This window comes from Hydractinia symbiolongicarpus, chromosome 8 (genome assembly GCF_029227915.1).
Source record: "Hydractinia symbiolongicarpus strain clone_291-10 chromosome 8, HSymV2.1, whole genome shotgun sequence".
Classification (NCBI taxonomy): domain Eukaryota; kingdom Metazoa; phylum Cnidaria; class Hydrozoa; order Anthoathecata; family Hydractiniidae; genus Hydractinia; species Hydractinia symbiolongicarpus.
Genome location: NC_079882.1, coordinates 8443554 through 8466058, shown reverse-complemented (window position 1 = coordinate 8466058; position 22505 = coordinate 8443554). Strand labels below are relative to the sequence as shown.

General features: G+C 32.8%; 1 protein-coding gene across 1 annotated transcript; it reads left to right on the top strand.

Annotated features, from left to right (window-relative positions):
- The first annotated feature begins 1791 nt into the window (after positions 1-1791).
- Positions 1792-21069, top strand: LOC130653728 (ubiquitin carboxyl-terminal hydrolase 8-like). The gene is made up of 16 exons (XM_057456241.1): positions 1792-3515; positions 10939-11083; positions 11467-11552; positions 11675-11746; positions 12019-12049; positions 12389-12985; positions 13082-13161; positions 13408-14817; positions 14974-15061; positions 15135-15476; positions 16353-16484; positions 16956-17069; positions 18742-18794; positions 19092-19181; positions 19503-19755; positions 20327-21069. The coding sequence occupies exons 1-16, from the start codon at positions 3403-3405 to the stop codon at positions 20384-20386; spliced, it is 3666 nt and encodes a 1221-aa protein (XP_057312224.1). The 5' UTR covers positions 1792-3402; the 3' UTR covers positions 20387-21069.
- The last annotated feature ends 1436 nt before the right edge of the window (positions 21070-22505 follow it).

Below are 22505 nucleotides of genomic sequence, written 5' to 3'. Positions count from 1 at the left end.
TACTCGTGATTTGTTTACCCCATAATTCTCCGTTTTCAAGGTCTATTTTAAAAAAATCTTAAAGCCGCAGGGCTTCTTGTTAATTTTAAATCAAACAAAGTTTCTGCGTGTCGTTGTCATGCTAGTTGCTGGGTAGCCTTCTTTGAGCTGCTAAAAGACTTTCATTGTCAGAAATGTTATTTTGTCAAATCATCATCACATATTTAGTTCACATGCATTATGATAATTAAATGTTTGAAATCTTAAAATTAAGTTTTGGAATTCAAAATGTATACTCCGTCAGGGCATTGAAATTAATCTGATTTAGTCCTAATAGAGTTTAAAAGTAAACAAGAAGCCCTGGGGGCTCTAAGAATTTCCGCGCGCTACCAAAATATTTGATGAAAACCTGCTAATTCGTTGTGTTATTGTGCTAAACATTTGAAGGGGTTTGGTGCATGAACCTCTGAAGATAAAGCCCATCAGTGACATTATATCTTAGAACAAACACAAACAAAACGAAACGTGTCATAATAAACTCACATTTTAAAAGAAATTGCTAACAAAAAATACAGCCTATTATTCATGGTTGAAAGTCTTGCGATTGAAACGTTTATGGTCTTAAACGGCATTAGTTGACAAAAAATCAAAATTTTGATGTGACCATCATTTTCAGCATACTTTTTTTATTAACTGTGTCAATTTTTGTCGAAAATAAAGCAGTTTTAATTTTTGGATAAATTTTGGCCTGAAATGACATTTAGGTGACAAAAACCAAACTTTTGTACCATCATCATTTTCAGCATACTTTATTTGTTAACTGTGCCAGATTTAGCCGAAAATGAAGTGGTTTTAATTTTTGGACCAATTTTGGCCTAAAATAGCATTTAGGTGACAAAAATCAAAATTTTGATGTCACCATTATGTTCAGCATACTTTTTTTGTTAACTTTGCCAATTTTTTTTGAAAATGAAGTAGTTTTAATTTTTGGACCAATTTTGGCCTAAAATGACATTTAAGGTGGCAAAAATCAAAATTATTATGTCACCATTATGTTCAGCATACTTTTTTTGTTAACTGTGTCAAATTTTGTCGAAAACAAATACCAATTTTGGCCTGAAGCGTCAACAGTAGTTAAGGAGCTTGGGTACGAAGTTTACATCAGTGACGGACCAACGCGAAATCCCAGGGTCGATTTTTTCTCAAAAAATGCTCCGAAAGAAAAAACGACGGTTTTAAAGAATTTCCTACGCCTTCGGGCGCGGAAATTCAAAAAGTTATTTTTGATATATAAAGAAGAGTGAGAAAACAATGTTCTGTCGACGAATTTAATGCGGCAGCTCATTCTCGTCCTCCCAAGCTCTTTGAGATTATCTGAAAGAGCTCTGGGGTCGAGAATGGCGGCCGCTCTTTTTAATAACGCCTTAGGGGTCAAGAGACCCTGGGGGCAAGAATAGAATATTTACTTCCGGAACTCAAATACCTCACTTCTAAAAATTCTCACGATATTATTTAATAGGGAACACTGAATTCTTGATACTTATGCTTCCAAAAAAGAAAGGGGAAAGATTTTCGGCAGGTCTGTAAAATTTTTATTGATGGTACACTTTTCCTTATTCGGATATATAACGTTTTTTAATGAAAAGTCATTTAAAGTCATATTTTATAGATAGAGATAAAAACAGGCATTTTTGAGACAGTGTAATATAATTGCTATTTTTATAAAAAGAAGTTTTAGAGAAAGTGTACACTTATGAAAATTGGTCCCAGTCCGTATTTTTATAAATATCCAACGGCAAGTAATGTGTACAAATGACATAATGCTAGCGTCGGCCATTTTTTATTGGAAAAATTGCTGCTCTGTTTTGTTGCTCGTCTTATTTTGTTTTCTCTCTAGCTAGCTATACATATATGCTGTTTTTTAATATTTAATTTCACGAGCCTTTTAAAATTTTAAATCGCAGAAACAAAGTGCTACAATCTACACTCTTGATAATAGTTTAAAACCTCAATGTTTCTGTGAGAATCCACAACAGAAAAAGACCTCTCTTTACCCCAAATCCTAGCATCTTTTTTATTGCCCCCAAATGCCAGAGCCAATGATCTTGCCTCTTAAAAGTAATCAACTAACGTCACACAGGAATTTATCTTTATATGTAATCATCACAGAAGTCAGACACAGCTTTAAAAATCTTTGTCTCAGACAGGATTTTAAAAAAAAATAAGAATCAGAAGATGGATCTTCCACAATCACCCTCAGAATGGTTTTAGGTTTGGCTGATTATTTCATTGTATATACAATTGAGGAATAAAAACATAACAAAACTGGTGATATGTTTATCACGATGTTGTGAACTTGAAAAAAATAACAAGGGAACGTAAACAAAGAAATTCTTATTATATATATTTTAATCGTTTGTAAATCCACCTCTGGCTTCTTTGTCAGCAAGTTTGCCACCATTTGAATACTGCATATATAACTAGTAGTGTTGCTAGAAAACACAGAGATCAGAATAAAAATAAAATCATGTTTATAATTTTGATGTTTAGCTACATCTTATGGATGCTATGCTCACCTTTTAGGAAAATAAACCTTATATTGTGATATAGTTTCCAAATTTTGTAGAGCATTAAGAATCTTTTTTATGAGTAACACACAAATTGATTGAAGGGCTCCTGAAGTACTTTTACAAGTTGGAGTCACTTATTTGAAATTTTCCTAGCAAATGCACTGGTTTGGAAGAAATCACTTTGCTACAAAAATTGTATATACTTATTCCTTTGTTATTTAGTCAAAATCCATTATTTTCTTCGAAATATCTCATTGTCCTTTTCTAAAATGCCTAAATTCAACTAGTTTTTACTGTATGCTAATTTCTTGACATTGATCTGAAAGTAACCGATAACAAATTTCAAGCCAATAATTCTTTTTGTGCTTAAGTCATTTTTGATATTCTTGAAATAGGCTGGGGATGCTCCATTATGACAATACAACCACTATCAGTTTAACTGATAGCAAATATGGGTGCCTGTAGCCTGTTCCCATAGCTGTAAAAGTTGGGTTTCATTAAAGATGCTGGGAGTGCAGCCTTTTAAAGTAGAAAAAAGTTTTTACTTATACTGCAATTACTATTTTTTCAAGATTGTTTATCACAGTTAATACACAGTCCAGGTACCAGTAATCAAACACTACCAATTAATTAAATATTAATAATAATTAACAGTTTCATGTCCATGTTGACATGCTTGAGTTCTCTTGTAAAGGTTGGAAATTAACATTGGTCAAGAAGTGCAGTTGATATAAGTTTTTGCCTTTTTTCTTTCTGTATGTATGTTTGTTTAAAAGAAGAGACCAAAATTATATTCTTAAATTATATTCTTAAGAATGTTTCATGTACAATGTTTTAGAAAGAATTCTAAATTATGCCATCATGCAGCAAAGAAAAGAAGCCATTACAATTTAGCAGCGTTAATGAGCTTAATAAACATACGGATAAGGTGATTGTCAAAATAAATTCAGTTCTTCAATGCAAACAGTAAGTACTTATAGACTTTTTATTTAATTAACCAAAATCATATCCATACACATTGTACTTTATCAGGCCTTACCATGAGTCACGAGCAATTGCCCGTGCTCGCGTAAATGCTCGTTAACCGAGCATTCTATTGCTCGCGTAAATATTAACATTTTGAGATAAGTGTTTTTCTCAAGAAAAGATTGGTCTTTTAAGTGAAACTGAAAAGACATTTGGTGTGATTATTTTCCACCCATCATGCAGCAGTTCTTTGGTTCATTTTGCAGTAGAAAAGTGGGGGATGTTTTTAATTGTGAACCCCAAACACGATGATCAATAAAAGATAAAAAAATTCACACTATTTCTAGGTCCCTGAGTTTTAAGAAACTTATGCTTTAACTTATGCTTATGCTTTAACTAAAACTGATTTAAAGTCTATGAAAAAAGATGAACTGATTGAAAAGTTTCTTGACATACAGAGAGAGAGAAAGATGCATTAAAGGAAATAAATGTTAAATTAGAATTTGAAGCACTTAATAGCGACATAGCGGTTGCACAGAATGTTAATTCCCTTTTCTGCAAAAGAGTAAAGGAACTTGAATAAAGATGCTGTCAGAACAGTATTCCAGGCGTGAATGTTTGGAGTTAGTGGGTATGCCGGAATCTGTTTCCCATGATTTATTTGAACGTAAAGTTTGACATTTTCAGCTCAAAAATGTAAATATTCAAAGTGTGAACGTAGAAGCCTGTCACCGCATCAAACAAGGGCGTACAATTGTTAAATTGTCTAGGCGTAAGGATGTGCAATCCATACTTTCTAATAAAAAAATTAAAGATATTGATTTAACAAAGTTTGGTTTTGATGGCCATACCAAATTATATATAAATGAAAGTTTGTGTGGGATGTACCGTGGTCTCTGGTCGAGATGTAAAAAACTTTACAATAACGGTGATATCTCTGGCTTTTGGACTTCAAATGGAACAGTGAAGGTTAAAATTAATGAAGATGGCATTGTAAATTCAGTTTTACATGATACTGATTTACAAGAATTGTTTCCAAATATTAATATTAGTGAACTTCTTGATTGAATTTTCATGCCATTTTGGTTCTTTTTTTTTTGTTTGGATAAAAAGGCGTATTTATATTTTTATTTTTTTCCTGCCGCCTTTTCCATATATATTTATAGTATTATAGTATGTTGTGCTTACCGAGAACATACTTTTATCTTGTGATCGGTGTACCGTAATTTTAGTTATTATTATGAATCCTATACATGGCTTTCTTTTATTGGACATTCCAGCATATATATTTTCCAATTTAATTTGGTTTGTTTCTTATAGCCTAACATTTGTTTCATCTGCTAGATAATTCTGATATTGTCTCATGTGGTGTATGTATCAATTGAAATGAATTCCTAAGAGGGGGCGGGTTCTCTCGCCTCCCTGTTGGATATTATACATCCCAACATCATTTCCTATTATAAACTTTTAAACGGTTGTTTTTTGTTTTTTGTTGTTCTTTGTTGTTTTTTTGTTTTTTTAGCAACTGGCTAGTTCTGCTTTTAGTGTTTTTGAGTATTACTGACTCTGCCTTTTCTCCTCCCATTTGTTGTTTAGGGAAGGGGAAAGCCTAAAGTCTGTTAAAGAAATCTTTGTATATACCATATTTTTTTGTTTTATGTCATTTTTTGTTTTCTCTCTATATTTATGATAAATTATCGGTGCGGAATATGTGAGAAGTCTGTAAACTGTAATTAAAAGGCAATTTAGTGTGATATTTGTGATTTCTGGATTCATATTAAATGCAATTGTCTCAACATCAAGGATTATGAATCTCTTCGAAATTCTATCCAGAAATGTTTTTGCTGTGTAAGTAATAATGAAATTTTTCCCTTTGGCATAAAAGATCCCCTTCTGGTCTACGACAAGTCACTTTCTTCCCTTGTAATAAAACATTTCTTGCAAAGCTTAATACTCTTAAAATCAATGAAATCCCTGAAATCATAGGTGGTGTCAACTGCAAATATTATGATCCAAATGAATTCACTGACCTTCAAGTTACTTCTGATAAATTCTCCCTTTTCCATATGAATATTGCATCTCTGTCAAAACATCTTGATGAATTGAAGGTTCTATTACAACAACTTGGGCATGACTTCAGTATTATTGGTATCACTGAAACTAATTTCCAGATTAATGTCCCTCCTAGTAATTGTGATCTACCTGGTTACTCCTTAACACACACACCTACTGAAGGTGAAAAAGGTGGTGCTCTGTTGTATGTTTCTAATGACTTGCAATTTATTGAACGTCTTGATCTTGATACACTTGCATACAAAAGCAGTGAACTTGAATCTAAATTCATTGAAATTATACAGGCTAAAGATAAAAACATGATTGTAGGATGCATTTATAGACACCCCTCAATGTCTGTTGATGAGTTCAGCAACCAATTTTTAATGCCCCTTCTTGAGAAGGCGTCTTCTGAAAATAAGCCAATCTTTCTCCTTGATGATTTTAATATTGACCTTCTACTGTCTGAATCGGTTAAAAAAGTTTCTGATTATATTAATATTACCTTCTAGTTTAATTTTATGCCTCATATAATTTTGAATCTACCAGCACAATTATAGATAATATTTATTTTAACTCTGGTAATATTATTAATTTAATATCTGATCATTTCCCCCAGTTCTGATCTGATTCTGATCAGTTCCCCCAGATGAGAAGAAAATCATTGACAGAGAATCCAGAACAACGGCTAGAAAGATTAAAGAAACCATCAACAGTGTAGAACGTAACAAACACATAAACAGCATCTCGTATCAACTTCCTGAGATTTGGTTACCAGCCTTACAGAAGAAGTAGTTACCTACATCTAGGTCCGAAAATGTTAATTATCGTAATTAACTGTAATTATCAGCTTGTTTCTGATTGGTTAATTTTTATGAATTTCGATCCTCTGCAATTATATAAAGACATACTTAACATCATTTTACTTTGCCTGATGATGGGAGAAGGATCTCCCGAAACGTTGCCTACTAAACTATCATGTTCAAGAAATGATAAACTTTCCACAGTAATATGAATACTGAACAGACAAACCGAAATAATATCTTCAATAATAGTTTCAACAGTTTTTTGGATAAATATGCTCCATTAAAAACTACATGTAATAAAAAGAGTAGAAAAAAATCCAAGCCTTGGATTACTAATGTTATCCTTACCTCTATTACTAAAAGAGAATTTCTTCATAAACGTTTTTTAAGAGAAAAAGATCCATTTTTTAAGTCTCTATTGTTAGAGAGTTTCAAAAGGTACCACAATAAAATTGTAACTCTGTGTAGATTGAGCAAGAGTAATTTTTTCAATAAATATTTTAGTGATAACCAAAAAAATATTGGCAACATTTGGAAAGGTGTTAAAAATATAATTTCTTTTCTTTCTTCTGCCTCTGCTTCTCCAACCTGTATGAACATTGATAAATTACTTGTCACTGATCCAGTGACAATTGCTAGCTATTTTAATAATTATTTTTCAGCGATTGCTGACAATATAAGAATAGGCATTCCATTCACTTCAAAACATTTGTCTTCCTTCTTAAAAGATTCTGTTCCTAATTCAATGTTTCTTTCACCAACTGATGATATTGAAGTTCTCCATTGTATTTTTTCCTTGGACCTTGGTAAATCTTCTGGGCCATTTAGCATTCCTGCCCAAATTTTATCTACTGTTAAAACTGAATTATCTGTTCCACTCTCTAAACTTATAAATTTGTCTTTTACTTCAGGCATTTTTCCTTCTAATCTAAAAACTGCCAGGGTTATTCATAAAAAAGGATCCAAATTGGAACTTACAAATTATCGACCTATATCCTTACTTTCAAACATTGATAAGATATTTGAAAAACTTATATATAAACGGGTGTATGGGTTTCTTGAAGCTAACAATGTCCTGTATAAGCAACAATTTGGTTTCAGAAAAAATTACTCAACCTCTCAAACACTAATGAATATCTCTCAAAAAATTATGGATGCTCTTGATAAAGGAAATTATGCATGTGGAGTGTTTATTGATCTCCAGAAGGCTTTTGATACTGTTGATCATGAATTTCTGCTTACAAAGCTTCATCATTATGGAATTCGTGGTAATGCTCTCTTTATTTAGGTCCTACTTAATAGGACGTCAACAATTTGTATCTTTAAATGGAGCTAGATCAGCAAAAAATTTTACTAGATATGGTGTCCCTCAAGGCTCTGTTTTAGGACCACTTTTATTTTTAATTTTATTTTTAAAAACGACTTGAATTGTGCAATTAACTATTCTATGGTACACCACTTTGCTGATGATACAAACCTCCTGCATTTCAGTGACTCTTTAAAACAACTGGCCAAACAAATGAATTTAGACCTCAAGCTTCTCTGCCATTGGCTGAATGCTAATAAGATTTCTCTTAATGCTAGCAAGACAGAGTACATTATATTTAAACATGCATAAACCTCTTAATTATGATTTTAGGCTTCTCATCAATGGTAAAAGGTTTATGCCTAGTGATTCTATTAAATATCTTGGTGTTCTATTAGATTCTGACTTAAGCTGGAAGACTCAGATCAATAATACTGTTGCCAAGCTCAAGATGGCTAATGGAGCTTTTTTGTGCCTCAAAATGTCCTTATCCTAGTCTACTATGCCATTTTTCATTCCCACCTGCAATATTGTAATCAAATTTGGGGTCAACCAAACAGCCTTGATGTTAGTCATATTGCTGTTTTACAAAATTTTTCTATCAGACTAATGACTTTTGAATCTCGAAGACCATCTTCTAGTATCATCCATGGCAATCTGGACATCCTCAAATTCTATGATATTGTCCAGTGTCAGAACATTCTGTTTTTGCATAAGCTCTTTCATGATAAAATGCCTGCTACTATCCAGAATACTTTTGCGGTTGACTTCAACCATTCCCAGAGCACTCGTGCAGAAAAGGCTGGATTGATCAATCTTCCTACTGTCAATACCGTTTGTTTTGGTAAAAATTCTATTAGATTTACCACCATTAAATCCTGGAATAAGATACAGACATCTATGACTAAAAAATTTGTTTCCATAGATTACTTTGGTCTTAAAAGTGATCTAAAGAAGTATTTCATCGCCTCTTATTAATTTGTAACAAATTTTCCCTTTGTTCTCACACTGTTCATTTATCTGGTGATTATATATGTTCGTGCCATCTTGTGTGTCCTGTGCCGTCTATTGTACTCGTTCAAGGGTGGCCTTATCCTCGTCTTAGCTTCTGCTATTAGGTAAGGTCTCCCTTCAAAAATATTTTTTTGTGTTTTTTTTTCTCTCTTCATATTACCAATTTATTTAATTATTTGAACTGAACAGCCATTTTTTATTAATAAAATTATCTTATCTACTGGTATAGTGACTCTCTCAATCTTAACTTCCTTTTCTACATGTTTGAAATAGTATGCATGACTATACTGTCGTTTTCACAAATTTAATGTTTATTTTTCAAGCAAATAGGAAAAAATATGCTTTGTTTTCAAATTAAAAAAAATCTTTATCTGCGTGGTTTAAATAAAACTAATAAATAAAATCTACAAAAGTACACGTCAGGTACATAAAATTTATAAAAAAAAAAAATATTATACCGCACGTGGGTTTCGTTTTTAAAATTGTTTCAATAACATTTGCGGCATAAAGAAAATAATCCATTAAATTTAAACCTGCTATGGTTTCCAATTGTTTCGTCAAATGAAGAAATTATCTACAATTAAATCCATAATAAATTTCTGTTCTGCCTGTAAGTGTAGTTTTGCAGACTTGCATCATCCGCATTAGTTCAGAACCGCATGACTGGATTTCTTGTGTAAGACCTGGTTACCAACGACGAATGGGCCGGGCAAAAGAGATTTATGTCTACGTAGTTTTTTAACTAAGTCAGGAGTCGGTGAATTAGCTAGGATGGTCAGGTTGGCTATGAATAGGCTTGCTTATGGATTTAAAAGGACCAGGACTATTCAATACTTCTGAGATCTAAAAGTGTCCGACCAAGACAGAAATCTATCGGACGTTTGAACCGACGAAAGTTCGAAATGAGCTAAGGATATGTCCGACCAAACTGGAAATGTGGCGGACGTTTCAATCACACGCCTGAAACGATTTAGGTGTGTGCCAAGGCGCACGCCTCTCCTGAAAAAGATGCCCTGAGAGACTAAATGTAAATTTTTTTAGCGAAAAATATGGCAAGCAAAATTGCTCGCGTATACACTCTGACGCGAGCAATTAATTACTCGGGGGGTTATTTGCTCATGGCAAGGCCTGTTATTCATTTTCTTATGAATTTTTATGGTTATCACATTTGATTTAAGTTTCCAGGTTTTCTCAACTATCACAATGTTTGTACAATATATGTAATAAAGAAGACTTCCTTTATGAAAGACAACTTTTTATGGATATATAACATTTTATTTTAGTATTAAATTGAGATTATCCTAACTAGCACAAAGGTTTTTACGATAATAGTAAAGAAGTTTCTATGCTTGTTGTTCATTAGTTTTTTTTTGTTAACTGTAATCTTTTTGCGTTTAACAGTGATTAAAAACTTTTCAGAAGTACCCAACAATTCTATATTCATTTTTCTAGGAAGATAATTGTGTGGTCATTATAATATCGTGCTGCAAAAAATGTGTTTCAACGGAAGAGAGTTGCCTTTTTATCCTTATTCTTTATTACCCTGTTCCAAAGACAAAGTCATTAATACTTTTTTTCAATGGTTTCATTTTCCTAACTGATTTAATAATTTGAACATGCTATTGGCATGTGAAAACAGTAGGAAAATAAAAAAAAAAATAAGATGTGAAATTACGTGCAAATAAATGAAAATCCACATGAACCGCCCTTAAAAAATACAACCTACACAAAAATTGATCATGTTCATTTAGTTTTGTCGCTGCGTAAATTACACATATTTATATATATTTATGTATTTACTCAGGTATTTTCTTCACTTTGAAGTTTAATTAAAATGGTTGATGTAATGGTACAATTGCTTCAGTCTAGCATCTTTAACTGTAGTGTATGGAAGAAATAGAAATTTCCTATTATTTCAAATGTAAATCAAGATTTTATGCAGCATAATTAAGTCAAGATACCTTTAAATGGTAATTCAAACTTAAAAACGAAAAGATCTTCTTAAAAAATCTAAAAAGTATCGTTAAACAACCTTTTTTAGGCTGTGAAATATCAATTCAATGTAATTTTTCTCTTTGAGAAACGTACCCCTTTCAGACAAATTAGATAAAAAAAACATGTTCTCACATGCTCCATGTTATCTGATCATTTGATTGGGGATATAATTTTAGATAATTTCAAAATATTTCTAAATATAGCAAAAAATGTACATCAGATAGAAAATGATGTTCTGCTTATTTTTTAGGTATTGCAAATCAGCAAATGATGTATATAGAAAAGCTGAATCATTGTATCAAAATCAAGACGAAGAAAATGCTTATATTTTATTTATGCGATACTTTTTTATTCTATCAAACATAAAAAAGTCTTATGAATTTACACACTCTAAAGTTAGTGTTTTCTTGTTCTTGCTTGCTACAGCAAAAGTTACAGCTGAACTAAACTGACTTACTTTTCTGGCTGTTACATTATTTAAATTTATTTTGCATACTACTCAGATGTTTGTGCTAAAAGGTGATTGCGAGAAACTAGTGTGTGCAAAACATTTTATTAGACAATTTGTACAGACTAACTAAAGTTTTCACACATTATTTAAAACTCAAAATTTTCTTACTTCTTACTTCTTACTAGTGGGGGTATTTAAACTTTTGAAAATTAATACCTGCAAGATAATTTAAATAAGATAAATTAAGACATTAAAATTATGGCGTGAATAAAGGTGGTATATTGTGTTGTTGCATATAAATAAACACCTTAACTTCTTTTATTTTAGGAGAAATTTAATGCAATCTTAAAAGAGTGTGATGCTTCTGCTGCTATTGAAAAGGCCGAGATACTCCATTCCAGTCTAGAAAAGAGGTGTGCTAGAGTTTGAATAACTATTTTTAATCATTAAGTCTGTTCTGTTCTGTTTATTTATTTTAAATTTTTTTCTTATTTCCATAATGCTATGTGCTTAAATCTGGTGATGTCTTACTTAGATATGAGAAAAATAAATTTGATATCTTGCGCAAGCAGGAGATTGAAAAAAAATTAGCAGAAGACTCTAAAAAGTAAGTTTGCTTGTTTGAGATTTGTATGTTTTTTTATTTAAAACATTAAGATTTATAAAATATATAAGAAAATGAATCAATATTAGGGAAAAAAGGACAGTGTTTCCGCTCTGTCACACTTGCACAATAACTCTTCTTTTTTTCTGTGCTCAACAATATGTGTGCAAAGAGCTTCATGAATGAGTTTTTCGCCAAATGATTATGCAAAAAAATAAATTTGTGTTTCTATAGTACCACGGTTTTCGAAATAACCTTTTTTATTTTTTTATTAGAAACAGAGAAAAAACTGAGAATAAATCAGTGGTAAGTGTACATCTGAACTTACCAGCTACAGAAATGATTAAAACTGCGAATTCTATTTTTTCACTTGTATCACCTATTTCTATAATAAAAAATATCTTAAAAAAGGACCATTAGCAAGTGATTAATGGCAAGTGCACTATAGTACTCCCAGACCACAGCTGCAAAAAGATTTTTTTCTCTACAGTCAGCATTTTGTGCAAACTGACTTTATATTCCTAATTCGAACCTTGGTCTTTGTCATTCTTACAAAGTAAATATAATAATACAATGTTTGAGCACAGAAATAATATCTTGTTTCAATGCAGGAGTTAATATTTCTTACAATGTTTCTGTTTCTAGAGTAAACCAGCTGTAGATGATGAATACTTACAGCTTCCAGATGTACCCGACACCATCAATTTTCAACAGCCAAAGGAAATCCCCAAAACAGTGAACAGTACTAATGTCCCTAATGGCAAAACGTTTCCTGATGAAGCTTTCAACATTGTACCTGTTGCATCAAGACCAAAAGCTGGTTTTATATCTGTTATAGATTTTTATAATTTACTAAAAAATAAGAAGAACAATCTTGACTCTATCCTAATTATAGATGTCAGACCAAATGATGAGTACACTGCTGCTAGGATTAATCATAAGTGCATGATAAATGTCCCAGAAACGTTATTACAGAATGGAGCAACTATAAATAGCATCGAACGGAAATTGACAAAAGACACTTGGGATATTTGGGTGACAAGGCATCACAAAAGTCATGTTATTATAATAGATTTTGATTTTGATGATGAGACTTGTTCTCCTACTTGTCCTGTTTATATATTGCAAGATATTTTATGTAAATTTGAAGGAAATAACGATGTACTTGTTGTCACTGGTGGATTTAAGGAATGGCATTTGCTTTATCCGTCTATGACAAGTAATCCTGCTTATTCAAAAACAGTAAGTTAATACCAGTTCATCTATGGTAATAGACTGAGAACTTGAATATTTGTTTACAAGCTCTTTGTTTATTTGTTTTTATTTCTTCTATACTAGCCAAGTGCTCCTGCGTTGGTTGACCCATTACAACTGTTACAGGGACTTACATACCCTGAGTTACCATCGCAAAAGAAACCGTTAGTAGCTTATTGATTATTGGCAACGGCACCTTCAATAATCTTTTCCACTAGGTTTAATATTCAATGTGAAGCATAATTTAAAAGATTGAGATTGGCTGGTGGAAATCAATTTTTCCCTTTGAACATTGGTAATTTCCACCAACCAATTTAAATATTTAAAATTTCTCCACTCAGAATATTCAAACTAGTTGAGTTAAGCTTTTTAATTAAATTTCATTGTGTTTTGTACTATTTTTTATATAGTGATACAACAAAAACACACAACCGACCAAACACAGACTATGTAAGTGGACCTCTGCCTAAGACAAATCTCTATCCGAACATTATAGCTGTTGAAAACCCAGCAACCAAAAAGACTCCTACTATTGACAAATTAGCAGAATGGAGAAAGGAATTAAACGATTCTGTTGATGATGTTCATAAAGAAGGTGAAAATAATGAAGATATCCTTTTGCCTAATCCAGCAACACGCAATATTTCCAAATCATCAAACCATAACTCGTCAAGTAATAACAAAACTATACAAAATGATATTAATAAAGCAAAAAATAATTCCAAACATTCACATCCAGCAGACATCTCTAAAAATGATCACCCAAAAATTGTTCACGAAAACAGTAATGTTACCAATATTATCCCTGGTAACCAAGGTTTAGGTGAGTCTTCTGAACAGTCAGGGTCAATAAGCAGCGTCCCTTCAACGCTAAATGTGTCAACAACCACGAAGAACAAAAGTAATGACAGTAATTCTTCTGAAACTATTACAGCAAGCTCACCACTGTCTTCAAAACCACATGTCTATAATTCTTCTCCTGCTGTTATTCCATCTGCAGATTCCGAAATTTCAGCAGCTTTAAACTCGTCTCTGACTTTACCCAAGCCACCCTTACCATCCAGTCATGTTCCTCTAATAGCTGCTGATAAAACAAAGATCACTCAATCACAACCACCAAAACAAATATCGAGTGATGTAGTAAGTAAACAAATAGAGACGCCTATGAATCCTTTAAATTATCCGCCGTCAATTAATTCCTCCCACCTCTCGCCTCTAAATCAAACTAACAGTGAAATAATACCTAATACTGGTTCAGCAGAAAACCAAGTTATGGATCCTAAACCTGCACAATCTGCACAAATAAAAAACCTACCCACTGTGGCAAGTGTACCCCAGGCACCAACGCAAAGTCCACCAACCCTATCAAGACAGAACCCTTCAGATGCATCAATGCAGACTCCAGCTAGTATGCACACCTCAGTCAGCAAACCAAAAGTATCTAAGCCTGTACACGGATCAACATCGGCGCCAAAACAGCCTACAATAACAAAACATGTTACAACATATGGGTTACCTTATGGATGGGAAAAAGCTATCAATCATGAGACAGGCAGAATATATTACAAAGATCATAATACGCAACGAACTTATTGGACATTACCCCCTGAAATTCAAAATCTTGTTATGAAAACAGGTGCTCAGCCCCCTGAAGAAAACAGAGAGACAAAAGTGGAAGATAAGAAAAAGAAGTCAGTAACATTTGAAGATGTTGATAGACCCTCATTGAAACGGTCACTTTCCTCTCCAAATTTAGCTGAGATGAAAGAGGCGGATAAGGCTCCGGCACGGCCCGTTATTGACAGATCAGCTAAACCAAAGTAAAATTTTCACTACATTTTTTTTCTTTATAACTATAAATATCTCGTTTTTAAACATTTAACACTTGTTCTCGTGAGATTATTGCCCAATAAAAAGTCTGATAAAAGAAAGAATTATTGAAAATATCAATTCTTGTTTATATTTAACTTTTCTAGGATGGAAAGACCGGTTTTAGTTGATCGTTCAACTAAACCAATATCTGCGTCAAGATTAAAAAACATGTCACCTGTATACGGAAGCAAGGTAATACATTGAAACGCTCATGTGAACAGCTTTTTAGGTTTCTTCTTTCACATATTTTTTGGTCTTTATTTAGGGTCAATGCTTGACTGGGTTGAAAAATCTTGGGAATACCTGTTACATGAACTCGGTTATTCAATGTTTATCCAACACAATCCCATTGGCGAAGTATTTTAATAAGGGCTTGTACGAACAACACTTAAATTTAAGGAATATGAATTCACATCCTGGTGAAATTGCACGTGAGCTTGCGTTTCTGATCATTGTTTTATCAGCTGGTCAGTATCGGTCTTTGTCGCCTATTGATTTCAAGGTCGCTCTTGGAAGGTTTTCTTCTCAATTTTGTGGATATCAACAACAGGATTCGCATGAGCTGCTAATGTTTTTATTAGATGGTCTACATGAGGATGTTAACAAGGTGAGTTTTTAAAGTATTGTGCTAAAAAGAAAATTTGATTGTTTTTTTTAAAAAATTACTTCTTTGGGGTTAATATTTCTTAAGATCAAATTGCACAAGAAATTGTCGAATCTTTATTTAAGAAAGCACATCATTTTTATGCCGTATTTGTGTAAGTGCAACAAAACCAATCGGAATGTTAGTCCAATATCCTGTTTTATGTGTCATACACACTAAAATTACTTCTCAAAGTTTACATCAACACTGTTTTAAGTGAATATGATTATGGAAGACCGATTCGTTCGTTTCAGTAGTTCAACTATTTTTTTAAAAACCGTAGATTGTTTTTATGATGAAAAAATTTGACCGTATTTATAAGGGTTTGTTAAATTATTATGTACATACCACTTTCCGCGTGACTTTGTTGTTTTGATTTCGTTTTAAGAACAATGGGCATACGTGCACTTTTGTGTAGGTAAAAAAGCAGGACTCGCACAGTGTAAAATGGTTATTAACAAAGATCAAAGATAGCATAAGATCCAAGGAGAACCGGAATTAAATTTTGACTATATACTATATATACTATATTTCTTTTTTGGATGAATTTCTTTGATTATTGTGGTCTGTTGTTTATATTTTCTGCCTACCGAAATGCTTGCGCATGTGCAAAAAATTTTTTTAACTTTTGTAAACATTAGCAAGTCATCTATAAGTTGCGTCAATTGCGGTGCATATAGACTCGTTTTTTTTCGTGTTTTCAACACAACTCATTTGCTCTGCCACGATAAGTACACAAAGATATCATTGTCTCTTTTTGATTAAACCGTAAATATCATCGTGGTCTGACTGCGGCTCGGGTTCATCCTTTCTCTATGTATAAAAATGTAACTTTTTCAGGTCAAAGTGAGACGTCCAATCAAAGAAAAAAGTGACGAAGAGACAAACTTAAAACGAGATACTGTTTTAGCAGATTGGGCTTGGGACGACTACATTTCCAATAACAATTCTGTTATTGTTGATTTATTTCAAGTAGGTAGATCAACATATATATGTTGTAAATTACTAACCAACGATGTATACTTTAAATACTCAATTCAACCTCCAGAGCTTATTTTCCATAGCATATTTTGAGAGTGGGGTCTTCCTTAAAAGCGTGGGAAGATGGGAATGGAGGTAAAGGGCTTATTTAGAAGGAGAGTTTATAAGTCGGCAACTTAAGACTTTATTAGGCTCTCATATAAAAGTGTTTTGAATATCACAAAAAATTACGTATTGTGTTCGATGTATATTGAAGGAAACAAATTGTTCAAGCGATAAAATTTCTTCATTCAATTCAAACATTTTTAGAATTAGACATTCCTGTAAGCGTTTTCCATGCAATGTGTTTTTTCACTAGAACAAATATTGTATTTAACTCACAGAAACTCCCATGCAGGCTTAAATATCTAGGGTATGCGGATATGATTTTTCTTGTACAAATATGCAATTATTTTTATGCAGGGTCAATTTCGTTCTACAGTTGTTTGTTTAAGTTGTGGTAAGAAATCAAAAACATTCGATGCATTTAACTGCTTACAATTGGAACTGACACCCAATCGATCATGCACTTTAGAGGTAATGTTTTTGTTTCTACAGTTTCAAATAAAGGTTCACGTCTACAGTAAAATACTTTAAAGATCTTAAACTAAGACGTTCTACACGTTCTGTTAATAAGTTGCCCCATTTTTCATTTCGGCGTCGGTTGCTGGGAATTAAATTTTGATTGCTGAAAAGTTAAGCGTAATATTCAAATTATACAAGATTTTGGCTTTAGTTTCTGCATTTTAATATTATGAGTTATTAGAAAAAAAGATATTTCTTCGAATACTTGTTTTTTAATTTCCCTCTTAAATTATCCAGGTTTAAGATTTGGTTGCTTAACTTTCCAAAATCTCCCCTCAACCCAACGTTTTATACGCCTAAAACCACTCCTCCTTTGAAGTAAAGAGGTTACTTCTGACTTATTAACAATATACTGAATTGTGTTTACAACATAGCATAGCTAAATGAACATTATCCAACGCCAAAAATGTACATAATGATAAGAATTGAAATTAGAAATGTTTATATTTCGGAATGATAGAAACATGATTGATAAAAGATTCATAAAATAAGATTAATAAAGGAGACATTTCATAACACTCCCGGAAAAACCTTTTTTCTTCACCTTTCATTGGGTTTAAACCTAATTTCTGTTTATGCGACGGTTTTCTCAGCTAAATAAATTGTTTTCAGTACCTACAGTAATTTTTTTGTTCATGTGAACCCACTCCCTTTTTTTGCTTACCAAAGACTTGCAACTTACGGAGTAGCAAGCTACTCCGTAGTGTTATTCTTGCACTCCGTAGTATTATCCTGGCTACTCCGTAGTGTTATCATTGCTACTCCGTAGTGTTATCATTGCTACTCCGTAGGGTTTTTCTTGCTACTCCGTAGTGTTATCCTTGGTACTCCGTAGTGTTATCCTGGCTACTCCGTGGTGTTATCCTTGCTACTCCGTAGTGTTGTCCTGGCTACTCCGTAGTGTTATCATTGCTACTCCGTAGTGTTATCATTGCTACTCCGTAGGGTTTTTCTTGGTACTCCGTAGTATTATCCTGGCTACTCCGTAGTGTTATCATTGCTACTCCGTAGTGTTATCATTGCTACTCCGTAGGGTTTTTCTTGGTACTCCGTAGTATTATCCTGGCTACTCCGTAGTGTTATCATTGCTACTCCGTAGTGTTATCATTGCTACTCCGTAGGGTTTTTCTTGGTACTCCGTAGTGTTATCCTTGGTACTCTGTAGTGTTATCCTGGCTACTCCGTGGTGTTATCCTTGCTACTCCGTAGGGTTTTTCTTGGTACTCCGTAGTGTTACCATTGCTACTCCGTAGGGTTTTTCTTGGTACTCCGTGGTGTTATCCTTGCTACTTAGTAGTGTTATCCATGCTACTCCGTGGTGTTATCCTTGCTACTCCGTAGGGTTTTCCTTGCTACTAAGTAGTGTTATCATTGCTACTAAGTAGTGTTATCCTTACTACTCCGTAGTGTTATCCTTACTACTCCGTGGTGTTATCCTTGCTACTCTGTAGTGTTATCCTTGCTACTCCGTAGTGTTATCCTTGCTACTCCGTAGTGTTATCCTTGGTACTCTGTAGTGTTATCCTGGCTACCCCGTAGTGTTATTCCTGCTACTCCGTAGTGTTATTCTTGCTACTCCGTAGTGTTATCCTTGGTAAATAAAAATAATTATCTTTTATTCAAGGAATGTATAAAATCGTTCACAAAGCCAGAAAGAATCGGAGGAAACGATAGCTGGTAAGACATTGTTTGTTGAATGTTATTGTTGTGTTTTTTTTTCTTTTTTATGCTTGCTTTCTTTATAACATTCAAATCTAATTTTTTTACGGTGATACAAAAAACGGGAGAATTTTTTGCGAAAAGAATTTGCACCTATTCGTAACATTTTACCTTTGCAAATTCGAAAATTATAATTTTGCAAATGTTTTATAAACTGTTGTGAACGTTAAAATATTATTATGTTTAATATAACTATTTCTGATCATATTCCATTTTAAATAGGGTTCCTTCTCTTACTTTTGTTATGTATTCTAGGAAATGTTCATACTGCAAATGTTATCGGACGGCAGAAAAAATCATCGAAATATGGAAACTCCCGCCAATTCTAATTGTCCAACTGAAGAGGTATGTCTGACAGATAATGTCAATACGCTGCTGCTTCATGGGTAAAAAAACGTTAAAAGCTAAAATGTAGAGAAATAAGAATAACATCTTGTAAAGCTCCTAATTTTTCTACACATAATTATTTTTTTCCTAAAATATCTAAAAAAGTTCGAACAATTAAGTTGTTTCTTTTTAAAAAATTTCGAAAAGGTTTTTATATATATATTTTCATTATATATTTTCGAATATATAATCATATTTCCCAAAAATTGTTTAATTTTCCTGTTTAATCAAAAAATGTTTTTAATCTGTACGAATTCCTTGTTCCATTTTCAAAATCAGATTTCAATTTGATGGACGGTGGAGGAATAAAATCCAAACAACTGTAAACTTTCCTTTGGAAGGTTTAAACATGGTTAGACACGTGGTTGCACCCACCTCAAAATTTTCAAACTATCATTTATACGGAATAATCAATCATTACGGCAGCTTTGAGTCTGGTCACTACACGTCTTACTGTGAGAACGCCTACAATGGGAGATGGTACTGCTACGATGATAACCTGGTCAAGGAGGTGACTGCATCTTCTGTTAAGGTAACCAACGAAAGTTTGCTCATTTGCATGTTGTTGTTTCTGTGTGAGTGATTTCTTGTAAAGCTTATCCACACTTTAAGTTGGCTTCATATGAAAAGTTTGAAAAGTTGTCCATAAAGGTTTTTTTTGGAAAAATCCTTATTGGTTTTTGAAGATAAAGGGCTTCACTCCATCAAGTTGTTTTAAAACAAGTAGTCGTTGTTCATCAATCATCATAATCATATAAAAAATTATGTAAAATGTTTAAGATGCCAGACTGAATTGATAAACAAGTACTATTATAAGAACATTAAACCAAAATTCTTATTTTTTATTGTTATCTAACTTAAACGGTTAACAAATACAATAATAACGGATTACCCCTGGCAAGCTCGGTCGGCACTTAGAGTAATCGGTTATTATTGTATTATTATAACTCTATATGCCTCGTGAAACTGTTAAATACAACACCTCACTCAAGGCTTATTTATGATGTCACGCGTAGTTTGGAACGTGGAAGTCCAAAATCTTAGGAACCGATTAAAATTTTTTTAAACAAATATAGCAATATATATGTTTTTCCTTTTTTAAGACGAATGCAGCGTACCTGCTCTTCTATACTGCTGTCGACTTCAAGAATTACATCAAATGATGAAGTTATCAAACATATCCGAATAATATCAACATTAACGACCGTGCCATGCCCACTATGGCTAATATTTACGGATCGGTTTAAATTAAAATAAACTTGTATATACTCTTATGTAGGGAAGATTTTTTTTAAGCAGAGTTGTCACACCTCAAAACTCCTCAATTTTTCTCCATTTAAATTTCCTGCAAAAGTAAACATTTAACAACTTTCTTTTTTAATCTCCTCCAAAAGTAACAACTTTCTCCTCCAATCTCCTAATTTTTTTTTATAAAACTTTACGGTTTGACACATTTTTATTTTCAAAATGCATAAAAAACACTGCAGGGGTATAGAAATATACGCATGCACTGTTTTTCACTTGTGGGGTCAACCTTTAAGCAGCCTAAAAATTCTCGTCGAAAGTACTAAAATCTCCTCAAATTTGACTCCATTAAAAGCGTGGCAACCCTGGTAAATTTAGCGAAGTTTTTGTTTTTATTACTTTCTTCTGAAAGAAATAAGGTAGAGCAAACAAAAAATATGTGAGACATTTCAATGGTAAAGTTTTTTTTATTATTAATTAAACGTATTAGTAACTGGTATATGGTTCAGTTTGTAATTTAGTAATCTTTCATCTCTGGAATTGCTTGTAAATATATAACAAACTTTGCAGTAAAACACCGAAATATTGGGTTATTGTTATTGTTGTTGTTGTTGTTTTTGTTTTAGTTGTTGTATGGGTCGTGGGAATGTCAGGAGATAAAATATAAAAATGCCCTAGAAAGGTCCCAATATTTAAAAATTGTTTTGGGAAAGACCTTGATCTGTTAGTACTTATTATCCCTCTTCTCTAGTTTTTTAGCGTTTTTAAAATAACTTGTCGGTTTATAGTTTTGCTTTCAGTTTCTTGAGTATAAAAAGCTAACATCTTCCAATTTTTAAAGTATTACCACTCATCTGTTCAGTCATCGTCATTGAATAATGTAAATATTATCATATGAACAATCTTCCAATTTGTTTGTTATGATAAAACGGATTCGCACATTAAAAAACATATTTCGAAGGTCGACTGATTTAAGCTTTTGATAAAATTAGTTTTGAATAATTAAAATAATCTGCTGCTGATTAAACGTAGTGTTAAGTCAGCCGATCTTTAGCGAAGAATTTAAAAAGTACAGTAGACTCCCGGTTATTCGAAGCCTCAAGGGGGATAAGAATTTACTTCCAATAACCGGGAGTTCGAATAACTGAAAAATTCGTTTTCCCGCCAGATTTTCAACTTAACCTTAATGGGATGGACTTTTCTTAAGTAATTGAGGCATTGTGGTTCAGTTGAGCGTGTAAACACAAAGAATTTTTACTTTTTGAAGAAAGAATAAATTTGAACAAATTGTTAACAGGTTTTAAAATATGAAAGTTATAAAGAAAATGTATCTAGTAAATACAAGGAGTTCAACTCTTCAAAAAATCTTTAATGCTACATTGTTTAATGGTTGGCAGGTGTGTTTCTTCCCAGCTTGCTGTCTTCCCTGGTGTACAAGACTTTTCCTCTCCAGAAATAATTCTGTAAATGATGTTTTGTCTGTACTTCCATCTGTCTAGCCAGCCTTCTGAAGCTTTAAAATCAGGTTCGTTGAATTGCTTTGCAAAATCCAATGCTTTTTCTCGAATGATTTGACCACTAATCGGCACAGTTTTTTCACGAGCGTTAACGAACCACTTGTAAACTGCTTTATCAATGTTATCGTATTTTCCGGAAGAAAGCTTTTGTCTTTTAACTCCATACTGGCCTGATTCATACTTGGTAAAAATGTCACTTTTATTCTTAACCCAGTATGAAAGTGTGTTAGGTGGGACACCATACTTTTTAGCAATAGACTTTTTAGTTGTTCCTTCTTTTTCAAGCTCTTTCAAAGCAAGATATTTTTGATCGTCAGAACAGTTTTCTTCCTTGACGTTGTCTGAGCGGTTGCCATCTTTAATGTGGATTTGAAGAGCCTTTAAAAAGTTTGTTTACATCCACCCACTTGTTTTTTAATCGAGCTTTCGAAACGTTCGAAAATTAGATGAAACGTTTGAAAATCAAAGGAAACGTTCGAACTTTGAATAATCCTTTTAAAACGTTCGAATGTTATAAAAC